At 39.6% G+C, this 12,134-nt stretch overlaps 1 protein-coding gene across 4 annotated transcripts in view; it reads left to right on the plus strand.

The window, feature by feature from the left end:
* The window catches only part of P4HA1 (prolyl 4-hydroxylase subunit alpha 1), a 94,441-nt gene that overhangs the window by 68,762 nt on the left and 13,545 nt on the right, over positions 1-12,134 (plus strand). For all 4 annotated transcript variants that reach the window (XM_079899935.1, XM_079899936.1, XM_079899937.1 and 1 more), the window contains 2 exons: positions 5,328-5,427; positions 11,956-12,009. In XM_079899935.1, coding sequence (XP_079756061.1) covers positions 5,328-5,427; positions 11,956-12,009 — 154 coding nt within the window. The remainder of the gene's footprint in view (positions 1-5,327; positions 5,428-11,955; positions 12,010-12,134) is intronic.

A 12,134-nucleotide genomic window follows, 5' to 3' on the forward strand; every position in this document is an offset into this window, starting at 1 on the left:
GATATTAAAGGTACCACTTGATTAGTTTTGTGAAGAACAATTTCTTTACATTAAAGAAAACATTGAGTATCTTAACAAAGAGACAAAGATACTTCTTTCCTCTTGGAAAGAAGAGGAGTGCCAGCAGGACCTCAAAATTTTTAATATTTATTTATTTATTTTGGCTGTGCTGGGTCTTAGTTGCAGCATGTGGGATCTTTAGTTTGCAGCATGTGGGATCTTTAGTTGCGGCATGCGCGCTTCTTAGTTGCAGTATGCAGACTCTTAGTTGCTTCATGTGGACTTCTTAGTTGTGGCATGCAAACTCTTAGTTGCAGCATGCATGCGGGATCTAGTTCCCCAACCAGGGATCGAACCTGGGCCCCCGGCATTGGGAGTGTGGAATCTTACCCACTGGACCACCAGGGAAGTCCCAGGACCTCAGTCTTTTGGGGAAACAGGCTGAAGAGGATTCCCATGGGGTTGGGGTATTCTGATCCCTACAGCATCTGGGAAATGGAGTGGATGACGCAAAATAGATGGTCCGTGCTGTGGTAGATAATGTGTGCTGGCAAATGTCTCTGGACCAAAAGACCTTGGTACTGAAATAACTTCAGGGCTACGTGGCATGGCGGGCAGCATTCACAGCTGGGTGCATGAAAGTAGCATTCTTTGAAGATGTAGTTCCAGCAGTTAGGAAATGGAGAAGCTGGAATGAACGTGTATATCTATTTGGGGCAGTGTACAGAGGAAGATATTGGTGAGTTGTCAGTGTTACTTTGATACCAATATTGGGCAAAGTGGAGAATGAGTTGCTGAATGATTGCAAACAGTATTGAGTGCTTGGTCAGCAATGTCCTGTTTATGATAGACATTACACCTCGAGGCTAGTGCTACTGAGGAAGTGGACATGTATGTAGCTGTGGTGATAAGACATGACAGTGTGGGATTAACACATGATGAAAAGACTAGAGCTTCATCAAATCCTTCAGCAAATTGTACTTGCCCTTCTCAGCCTAGAAAAGGATTTCTAAGGAAGACAAACTGTTCCTCGTAGTTTCCGTGTTGTCTAGCTTTATTTTAATGGTAAAAGTGACTTACTTTAAAAAATGTATATGTATACACACAAATATGTATGCAAATATGTGTGTGCTCAAATTACCTTTCACAGGTACATGAGTGGAAAAACTCAGTTCTGTGAAATGAAAACTTACTCTATTATATGTAAAAATTGTTTGAAACCACAACACTAACCCTTATTGAAGGCAAAGTGTAGATATTAGAAGAAATGACTAAAATACAGATCAAATGTGTCAGGTATCAGGTCATGCACCAAAATGGAAAGCTAGTTTTGAGAAGTTATTCAGAAGCCTTGCTGTTTTAAAAGCTGGAAGTGTTTCAAAGGCTTATTCCTAATAATAATTAATTGCCCCCGTTTAATTGTGAGGGAATAAAATTTAGATCACAAGAGCTGCATTTCACAATATTTGCCTAACTGTATACAAAAGACAAAGATATTTGCTTGTTCTCCAAAAGAGGGCAACATTAGAAAGAAAACTCACTTCAGTTTTGAACAATTGAATGTATATTACTTAAGAAGAAGCTCTTTAAATCAGTGCACCTTTTCTGTGGTACAGCAAACAATTGCTTTACCAGTGAAAAGGTGCATTGATTTAACAGCCAAAAAAGAGATATAGTTCTTAATATTTCATGAAACAGCCCTAATCCTGTCAGTTGTTTTCATTATAGATTTTATAGTTGCCTTTCTGACCACTTCTTAGCAGTCTGAGAAAATATACTGTTATTTACTATTAAAAAAAAAAACAATTTTACGGAAATCAGTCCATCAGATCAAGAGGAATCCTAATGCATTTTCCTCTGAAAGGGATGTGAGAAATGTAAATTTTGTAACAGTATTATTTATCTTCCTTTACTTATAATAGCATGTCATGTCAATTTCATGTGATTAGTTAAAAACTTTTTCCTCTTACTGTTCCAGAAACAAAACAAAACAAAAACCTGGTCTGGCACAGGGAGGAGTCAAGGAAGGCTTCTCTGAAGAAGAGACAACTAAAATGATAATCCAAAGCCTTAAATTTGCGAAGTTAAGCAGAATACTCTGGGTAGAGATGAGCATGTGCACTAGCCTTAGGACAAGAAGAAACATTGTTGAATAAGTGCTGCTGGGGCACTGGGAGAAAGACAAAATACAGTGTGAGAGGCTGTGAGGGAGACCAGGATGGAACATCCAGAGAGACTAAAGGAATACCTGGAGAATGAATGAGTCAGGAGGAGAGTTTCAAGAAGGATGAACATTCTGAAATGTTACTAAAAGAGCAAATACTATGAGAATGGGAAAATCTTGTTAGATTTAGGAGCATAGTAGGGTTAGGGGTGAGATATTAGCAAGAGCAGTTTTGATGGAGTGATGGGGACTAAAGCTAAATTGGAATGGATTGAGAAGTGAGGAGTCAGTGAAAAGGTTGACTTGAAGATGGAGGAGAAAGAAATTGGTGGCTGGAGAGAGAAAGAATTGAGGGAAAGAATTTAAAATTTTTGCTTATTTATTTAATGGGAAAGTCTTAAGCCCTGTTAAAAGCTGTGGGAGGAATTATTGAGAAGAGATGTTGATTATATGAGAGAGAGAAGGGCTCATCAATGATTTATGGTTCCTAAAATGGCAGGAGATAATAGAATCTAAGGCAGAGGATTGGCCTTAGATAATGGAGAGAAATCTCCTCTTGGAACTGGAATGAACTAGAATGAACTATGTATAAGGAAAAGATTGTATGGTTTCTATTTTATCTGTGACATAGGAGATACGTAATCCACCGAGTGAAGGAGTCTGAGGTGGGTTGGGGTTCAGAATAGAGGCAAGAGTAAGGCCCATTTGGAGTTAGTGTTCATGATTGTTTTGTTTTGTTGTTTTTGGCTGTGTTGGGTCTTGTTGCCGCTCGTGGGCTTTCTCTAGTTGCTTCGAGCGGGGGCTGCTCTTCGTTGTGGTGTGCGGGCTTCTCATTGCAGTGGCTTCTCTTGGTGTGGAGCACGGGCTTCAGTAATTGGAGCCCGCAGGTTCAGTAGTTGTGGTTCGCGGGCTCTAGAGCGCAGGCTCAGTAGCTGTGGTGCACAGGGCTTAGTTGCTCCGCGGCATGTGGGATCTTCCTGGACCAGGGCTTGAACCCGTGTCCCCTGCATTGGCAGGCGGATTCTTTTTTTTTTTTTTTAATTTTATTTTATTTATTTACTTTTGGCTGCATTGGGTCTTTTTTGCTGCGTGTGGGCTTTCTTTAGTTGCAGCGAGCAGGGGCTACTCTTCATTGTGGTGCTCTGGCTTCTCATTGTGGTGGCTTCTCTTGTTGCGGAGCTCAGGCTCTAGGCGCGCGGGCTTCAGTAGTTGTGGCACACTGGCTCAGTAGTTGTGGCTCACAGGCTGTAGAGCACAGGCTCAGTAGCTGCGGCGCATGGGCTTAGTTGTTCCACAGCATGTGGGATCTTCCCGGACCAGGGCTCGAACCCATGACCCCTGCATTGGCAGGCAGATTCCTAACCACTGCGCCACCAGGGAAGCCCGGCAGGCGGATTCTTAACCACTGTGCCACCAAGGAGGTCCCAGTGTTCATGAATTTTTAGTGGAACATATCTGCCCTATCTCATGACTTTTTCCAATACGATTTGGTGTCATAGGTATAAGCTTGGAGAAAAGAAATTCATCAGGCTTGTTTTTTTGCCAGACAGGTGAGTTTAGGCTTTTAGTCAAGGATGCTGTTGAGGGAATTCTCCGGCGGTCCAGTGGTTAGGACTCCACGCTTCCACTGCAGGGGGCACGGGTTCAATCCCTGGTTGGGGAACGAAGATCCTGCAAGCTGCATGACGTGGCCTCCCCCACCCCCAAAAAAAGAATACTGTTGAAATGATGGACCAAAGCTTGATGAGAGAAGTGAAGAAAGAAAAAGTCTAATAGACTGGGAAAAAGCATATGTAAAGGAGAGAGCTGAATTTTGCTGTGCCATGTTATTGAGCTATAGTTCCCATACCATAAAATTACCCTTTAAAGTATACAGTTCAGTGGTTTTTAGTCTTTTTTAGCTTTGCAGTCATCACCATTATCTAATTCCAGAACATTTTCACCACCCCAAAAGAAAATCCTGTACCCATTAAGAGTCATTCCTTAATACTGCCTTCCCGTGGCAACCACTAATCTACTTTCTGTATTGATTTGCCTGTTCTGGACATTTCATATTAATGGAATCAATGTGTGACCTTTTGTATCTGACTTATCTTTCTTAACATAATGGTTTCAAGGTTCATCCGTGTGGTGGCATGTATCATTACTTCCTTTTCATGACACAATAATCTGTCTTATGGATATATCACATTTTATGTATCTATCAGTTGATGGACATTTGTATTATTTCCACTTTTTGGCCATTATTAATAATGCTACTATGAATACTTATGTACAAGTTTTGGTATGACCACACATTTTAATTTCTCTTCGGTATATACCTAGGAGTGGAATTGCTAGGTCATATGGTAACTCTGTGTTTAGCAATTTGAGGAACTGCCAAATTGTTTTCCAAAGTGGCTGCACCATTTTACATTCCTACCGGCAATATATGAGGGTTCTAATTTCTTCACATCATCACCAACACCTTTTTGGTTATAGCTATCCTACTGGGTGTGTTGGGTACCTTTTAAAACTTTTTTATTTAGGCAAGTAATACATGAATTTTTCTTATAAAACATTAGCATTATATAAATCAGGCTAAAACCCCTATGACCTTCACCTTGGCCAGTTCCTATACCTTATCTAGAAGGAACAGTTGTTTTCATTTTGATGTATGTATTTTTCCAGAATTAAAAAAATTCTCAGTGTAGATAGTCCTATATAGTCTTCTTACATTAATCCATCTGTTTTCATAAAAACTCAGTAATAAATGATATTAGTTTTTTTCCCTTTCCAACCTCTAACTGTAGAATGTAACATCTTTTAAAAATTACAACATCATTAGTAAAAATCGTATCAAAGGGCTTCCCTGGTGGCGCAGTGGTTGAGAGTCCACCTGCTGATGCAGGAGACGCGGGTTCGTGTCCCGGTCCGGGAAGATCCCACATACCACGGAGCGGCTGGGCCCATGAGCCATGGCTGCTGAGCCTGCGCGTCCGGAGCCTGTGCTCCGCAACGGGAGAGGCCAAAAACAAAAAATCATATCAAAGAAGCAAATGAAGTAAATGCCTATAGATAAAGCCTTAATGTCCTGTATATTAGGGCTTTTTAAATGACAGCTATTGGTCTTCGTGTATTGAAACTTTATCAGTAAAACTAATAATTTTTTTCTTGTTTTTAGTGCCTGGCTCTCTGGCTATGAAAACCCTGTGGTGTCTCGAATTAATATGAGAATACAAGATCTCACAGGACTAGATGTCTCCACAGCAGAGGAATTACAGGTAGGTAATCACATCCTACCCTTCTTCAAAAGATGCTTCAGATGAGATTTTTTCTGTCACTGTACAGGCAGTACTCAATTTGCATGATACTTTGAGACTGTAAAAGTGAATATATAAGCTGAAACATGTACAGTGATCTTAATAATCAGTAGGAAAAATTGTTCTGTGACCTTTAAAATTTTTTGTCAAGACATTAAAAACTCTTACTGTTGAGTATAAATGTATAGGGAAATGAAAAATATGTAACACTAGTATTTATTAAGTACACTGTGATTTTTTTTTTTCATTCCTAGGCCTGTCAGATGGCCATGGCAGTTTTTTTTTTTAATAAATTATTTTTTTCTGTTTTCTAGTAAGAAATAATTCACATACCATAAAATTTACCCTGGTTTTAATATTCACATGATTGTACAATCATCAACACTATTTTCATCACCTCCAAAGAAACCTCAGTTAAGTAGTCACTCTCCATTCCCCCTCCCTAGTGCCCCTGGCAACTGCTTCTCTACCTTCTCTATGTAAGTTTGCCTATTCTAAATATTTCATATAAATGGAGTAATACAATATGTGGCCTAGTGTATCTGGCCTGTTTCATTTGACAATGTTTTTAAGGTATATCCATGTTGTAGAACGTATCAGCACTTTATTCTTTTTCATGGCTGAATAATATTAACATTCTCTTGTTTGGATATACCACGTTTTATTTATTTATCAGTTGGAGGGCTTTTGGATTGTTTCCACTCCTTGGCTATTATGACTAATGCTATTTGTCTACAAATTTTCGTACAAATGTCATTTAAATTTCTCTTGGGTATAAACCTACATATGTAATTGCTGGGTCATGTGGTAACTTTAATATTTGAGGAACTGCCAAACTGTTTTCCAGAATGGCTGCACCGTTTTACAATCCCATTGGCAATGTATGAGGGTTCCATTTTCTTCACATCCTTGCCAACACTTGTTCTTGTCCAGTTTTTTTATTAAGGTCATTCTGGTATGTTTGAAGTGCTATCTCATCATGGTTCTTATTTGCGTTTCCCTGATGGCTAATGATGTTGAGTATCTTTTCATGAGTTATTGGCCATTTTTAAAAAATTTATTTATTTTATTTATTTTTGGTTCTGTTCAGTCTTCGTTGCTACATGTAGGCTTTCTCTAGTTGCAGAGAGCAGGGGCTACTCTTCATTGTGGTGCATGGGCTTCTCGTTGCGGTGGCTTCTTTTGTTGCGGAGCATGGGCTCTAGGCGCGTGGGCTTCAGTAGTTGCAGCACGCAAGCTCAGTAGTTGTGGCTCGTGGGCTCTAGCGCGTGGGCTCAGCAATTGTGGCTCACGGGCTCTAGAGCCAGGCTTAGTAGTTGTGGCGCACGGGCTTAGTTGCTACATGGCATGTGGGATCCTCCCGGACCAGGGATTGAACCCATGTCCCCTGCATTGGCAGGCAGACTCTCAACCACAGTGCCACCATGGAAGCCCCAGCCATTTTTATATCTTTGAAAAAATTTCTATTCAAATCCTTTGCCTATTTTTTATTGGGTTGTTTTTATTGTTGAGTTGTGTTATTTATATGTTCTGAATACTTGACCCATATTAGGTGTATGGGTTGCAAATATTTTCTCCCGTTTTGTGGTGTGTCTTTCACTTTCTTGATGGTGTCCTTTGGCAAAATATTTTTAATTTCTATGAAGTCTGATAGGTCTTTTTTTTGGTTGCTTTGGCTTAAGGTGTTTAAGAAACCATTGCCTAATCCAAGGACATAAAGATTTACACCTGTGGTTTTTCCTACAATTTTTATTGTTTTCTTTCTTACATTCAGGTCTTTGATCCATTTTGAGTCAATTTTTATATATGGTGTAAGATAGAGGTCCAGCTTCATTCTTTTCATGTGGTTAGCCAATCGTCCCAGCATCATTTGTTGAAAAATAGTCTTCTCTATTGAATTGTCTCAGTATTATAAAATATTAGAAATATTGAGGATTACAGTGTTTTATTTCTTTGTAAACACTTACCAAGAATAGTTTATGTTCCTTCATCTCATTTGTGAAACTTATGATACAGAGTGAGCATCTTTTCTCTTCCTTCGCAAATTGTCATACTTCTAAGTTTGGATCAGCTTTCAACATTTTATCCTTTGTGCTTTCAATGTTGTTAAATATCTCTGAGGGATCTTCTATTGTCGATTTTTTTCCAGTCACTTCCTCTAAGACATCTTCTTCATCCTTTTCATCATGATCTCTTTCCTTATGTTAGTAAGTTTACCTTCACCACATTCCTCTGACTGCGTATCTAGAGTTTCTCAAACAGCAAAAGTTAGAAGTATTTTCCTTGTCAGCCTTTTCTTCTGTGTCTGCATTTAAGTCAGATTTCTTTTTTGGTGGGGGTGGGGGGGTGGGGGGTGGAGGAGGGGGGGCTCAGCATGAGGGGTTTTTTTTAGTATTGGAGTATAGTTGATTTACAATGTTGTGTTAGTTTCAGGTGTACAGCAAAGTGATTTAGTTATGCATATCTATTCTTTTTCAGATTCTTTCCCCATATAGGTTATCACAGAGTACCAAGTAGATTTCCCTGTGCTATTCAGTATGTCCTTATTAGTTATCTATTTTATATATAGTAGTGTGTATATGTTAATCCCAAGTTCCTAATTTATCCTCCCCCCGACCTTTCCCGTTGGTAACCATAAGTTTGTTTCTGAAGTCTGCCAGTCTGTTTCTGTTTTGTAAATAAGTTCATTTGTATCATTTTTAGATTCCATGTACAGTGATCATATGCTGTTTGTCTTTCTCTGACTTCATTTAGTATGACAGTCTCTAGGTCCATCCATGTTGCTGCAAGTGGCATTATTTCATACCTTTTTTTATGGCTGAGTAAAATTCCACTGATACATGTACCACATCTTCTTTATCTATTCCTCTGTTGATGGACATTTAGGTTGCTTCCTAAGTGCCCAGGAGTGGGATTGCTGGATCATATGGTAGCTCTATTTTTAGTTTTTTAAGGAACCTCCATACTGTTCTCCATAGTGGCACCACCAATTTACATTCCCACCAACAGCATAGGAGGGTTCCCTTTTCTGCACACCCTCTTTAGCATTTATTGTTTGTAGACTTTTTGATGATGGCCATTCTGACCAGTGTGAGGTGATACCTTCGTAATTTTCTTGTTTCTAGTTGTGGCCCTTTGTTTTCTTCCTAGAGAAGTTCCTTTAGCATTTGTTGTAAAGCTGTTCTGGTGGTGCTGAGTTCTTTTTAGCTTTTGCTTATCTGTAAATCTTGTGATTTCTCCATTGAATCTGAACAAGAGCCTTGCTGGGTAGAGTGTTTTTGACTGTAGTTCTTTCCTTTTCATCACTTTAGATATATTGTGCCACTCCCTTCTGGCCTGAAGAGTGTCTGCTGAAAAATCAGCTGATAACCTTATGGGGATTCCTTTGTATGTTACTTGTTGCTTTCCCCTTGTTGCTTTTAATATTTTCTTTTTAATATTTGTTGGTATGATTAATATGTGTCTCAGCATGCCCCTCCTTGGGTTTATCCTGTATGGGACCCTCTGCTTCCTGGACTTGGGTGACTGTTTCCTTTCCCATATTATGGAAGTCTTCCCCTACTATCTCCTCAAATATTTCCTAAGGTCCTTTCTCTCTCTCTTCTCCTTCTGGGACCCCTATAATGTGAACGTTGGTGCATTTAATGTTGTCCCAGAGGTCTTTTATACTGTCTTCATTTCTTTTCATTCCTTATTCCTTTCCACAGCAGTGATTTCCACCATTCTGTCTTCCAGCTCACTTATCCATTCTTCTGCCTCATTTATTTGGCTATTGATTCCTTCTGGTGTAGTTTTCATTTCAGTTATTGTATTGTTCATCTCTGTTTGTTTGTTCTTTATATCTTCTAGCTCTTGTATCTTCTCGGTCTGTGCCTCCATTCTTTTTCTGAGATCTCGGATCATCTTTACTAGTACTCTGAATTCTTTTTCATGTAGATTGCCTGTCTCCACTTCACTTAGTTCTTCTGGGGTTTTATCTTGTTCCTTCATCTGGAACATTGTCCTCTGCCATCTCATTTTGTCTAACTTTCTGTGTTTGAGGTCCCACAGGCTGCAGGATTGTAGTTCCTCTTGCTTCTGGTGTCTGCCCCCTAGTGGATGAGACTGGTCTAAGAGGCTTGTGCAGGATTCTTAGTGAGAAGGACTGGTGCCTGCCCACTGGTGGGTGGAGCTGGGTCTTGTCCCTCTGGTGGGCAGGACCGTGTCAAGGGATGTGTTTAGAGGCGGCTGTGGGCTCAGGAAGACTTAAGCAGCCTGCCTGCCTGTGTTCCTGTCCTGTTGGTTTTTTGGCCTGGGGCGTCCCAGCACTGGAGCCTAAGGGCTGTTGGGTGGGGCCAGGTCTTGGCATCAAAGTGGCAGCCTTTAGGGCAGCTCACCCCAGTGAGTACTCCCCAGTGTCTCCACCACCGGTGTCCTTGTCCCCATAGTGAGCCACAGCCACCCCCACCTCCCAAGGAGATCCTCCAAGTCCAGCAGGTAGGTCTGACCCTGGCTCATATGAAGTCACTGCTTTTTCCCCTGGGTTCCCATGCACACAAGACCTTGTGTGTGCCCTCCAAGAGTGGAGTTTCTGTTTCCCCCAGTACTGGGGAGTTCCTGTGATCAAGCCCTGCTGGCCTTAAAAGCCAAATGCTCTGGGGGCTCCTCCTCTCAATGCCAGACCCCCAGACTGGGGAGCCTGACGTGGGGCTCAGAACTTTCACTCCTGTGGGAGAACCTCTGTGATATAAATATTTTCCAGTTTGTGGGTCACCCACTCAACACTTACGGGATTTGTTTGTATCACAAATGCATCCCTCCTACTGTCTTGTTGTGACTTCTTTGGAAGCAGCATATCTTTTTTGGTAAGTTCCAGTCTTTTTTGTTGATGGTTTTTCAGCCATTAGTTGTAATTTTGGTGTTTTCACGAGAGGAAAGGTGAGCTCAGGTCCTTATACTCCCTGATCTTGTCCTGGAACCAAGTCCATTTAAATTTGATTTGAATTTCACTTACAGCATTATGCTTTCCATTTCTCTGCTGTACTGTATCTTTGTTGGCCAATTTCTTCTTCTAATTGTCTGTTTTTGTAAAATATCACATAGGTTTTTACTGGGAAATAAGGAGGCAGCATAACTACATGCTTTGCTGTCTGTGCATGAACTGAATAACAGATATGCAGTGACCAATCACTGATAAACTTTGAAAGAAGTGACATGACTGGTCATTGATCATGATATGTAGCTGTTATTTGTATAGTAATTTGTGGACTGAAGAGCTAGTAGCAATGTTTGCACTTTATGCAGTTACTCACAGTTAATGATGTAACATGGTAACTGAAATGTCCACTGTGTTGTTGGGGGTCTGGTGTCCAGGGTTAGCTAAACCATGGTATCTGAGATTTGTGCATTTTGAAACTGTGCAAAACAGGACTTCCCGAATTTAAATTTGCTTATATTAAGTTATTTACTCCATGGTCATCTACAACTTCCTTGGTATTCGTTTGGTTATTTAAAAAAACTATGATGTGTCTTTTTCTTTCCTAATTTGTATTTATTCTCACCTGCCTAACCTTCACAGGCTCTTTCAGGCTACTTGATATATTTCTAACTTAATAGTCTGATCCAACCCAACGAAGGCATCTACAACATAGGAAGTAAAATATCCACAGTAATAACAATTTACATAGGACTTGGACTTTGCTGTGGGCAACACTTTTAATTATGCACTCATTTCATTTCATCAATAATGCTCTTTAAATTACACTCTCCTTTCATTTTCTTAGCATTTTGTCATATTGGGATGGAAGGGAGGGAGTTAAGGAAGGTATCATTATCCTTATTTTACAAATAAGAAAACTGAGGTTGTATCCAAAGTTACATATACTGCATTGTAACTAAGAAATCTGGAACTTGAGCTCAGACCAAATATTTCTCTTACTTTCTTTTGCTGCTTCATGCTGGGGCATTGTCACATCCAAATGAAGTTGTCATGGCCTTCCAACAGGAATAATTAAATTGGTGTTAACTTCTTCCCTTTTTTACCTAAGTAGAGAAAAAAAAATATGTAGGAAACTGGATTTCATTAAAGTAGATTGGGAGTTTGCCAGCATTTTGGGCTTTGGAAAACATGAGTCTTGATTTAAATTCCCAAGGAAAGTGTTTAGTAAGAATTAATAATAAAAATATTGAAATTCTAATTCTAGAAATTTTTAATTCTAAAATTCAAATTCAGATTTTAGTTTCTTATATATTAAGGAAAAGCATGTCCCCCGAAACATTTGCTAAAGAAAAGCGTATTAACTAAGGTTCTAAAATAGCATATAGTAGCTGTCCTTAGTTTTTCATCCTTGGTTTTTTAGGAACTCTTTATTGATTTAAAAAAATGCTTTGCTTCTCATTTATTTAAAAGTACCTAACCGTGATATATAAGAGGCCAAAATGGGACTCGTAGGTTTTTTTGAATAGTAATCTTGATAGTTCTTTCATTCATGTTTTGTTTCTCTCCTTCAGGTAGCTAATTATGGAGTTGGAGGACAGTATGAACCCCATTTTGATTTTGCACGGGTAAGTAAAAAAAAAAAAAAAAAAAGGCGAATGAAGGAGTTCCACTGAAGCTTAGGCATGACATGTTAATTCTGTTCTTTTAGTATTAAAAATTCATAGCTGGGCTTCCCTGGTGGCACAGTGGT

This window comes from Stenella coeruleoalba (assembly GCF_951394435.1).
Source record: "Stenella coeruleoalba genome assembly, chromosome: 16".
Taxonomy (NCBI): domain Eukaryota; kingdom Metazoa; phylum Chordata; class Mammalia; order Artiodactyla; family Delphinidae; genus Stenella; species Stenella coeruleoalba.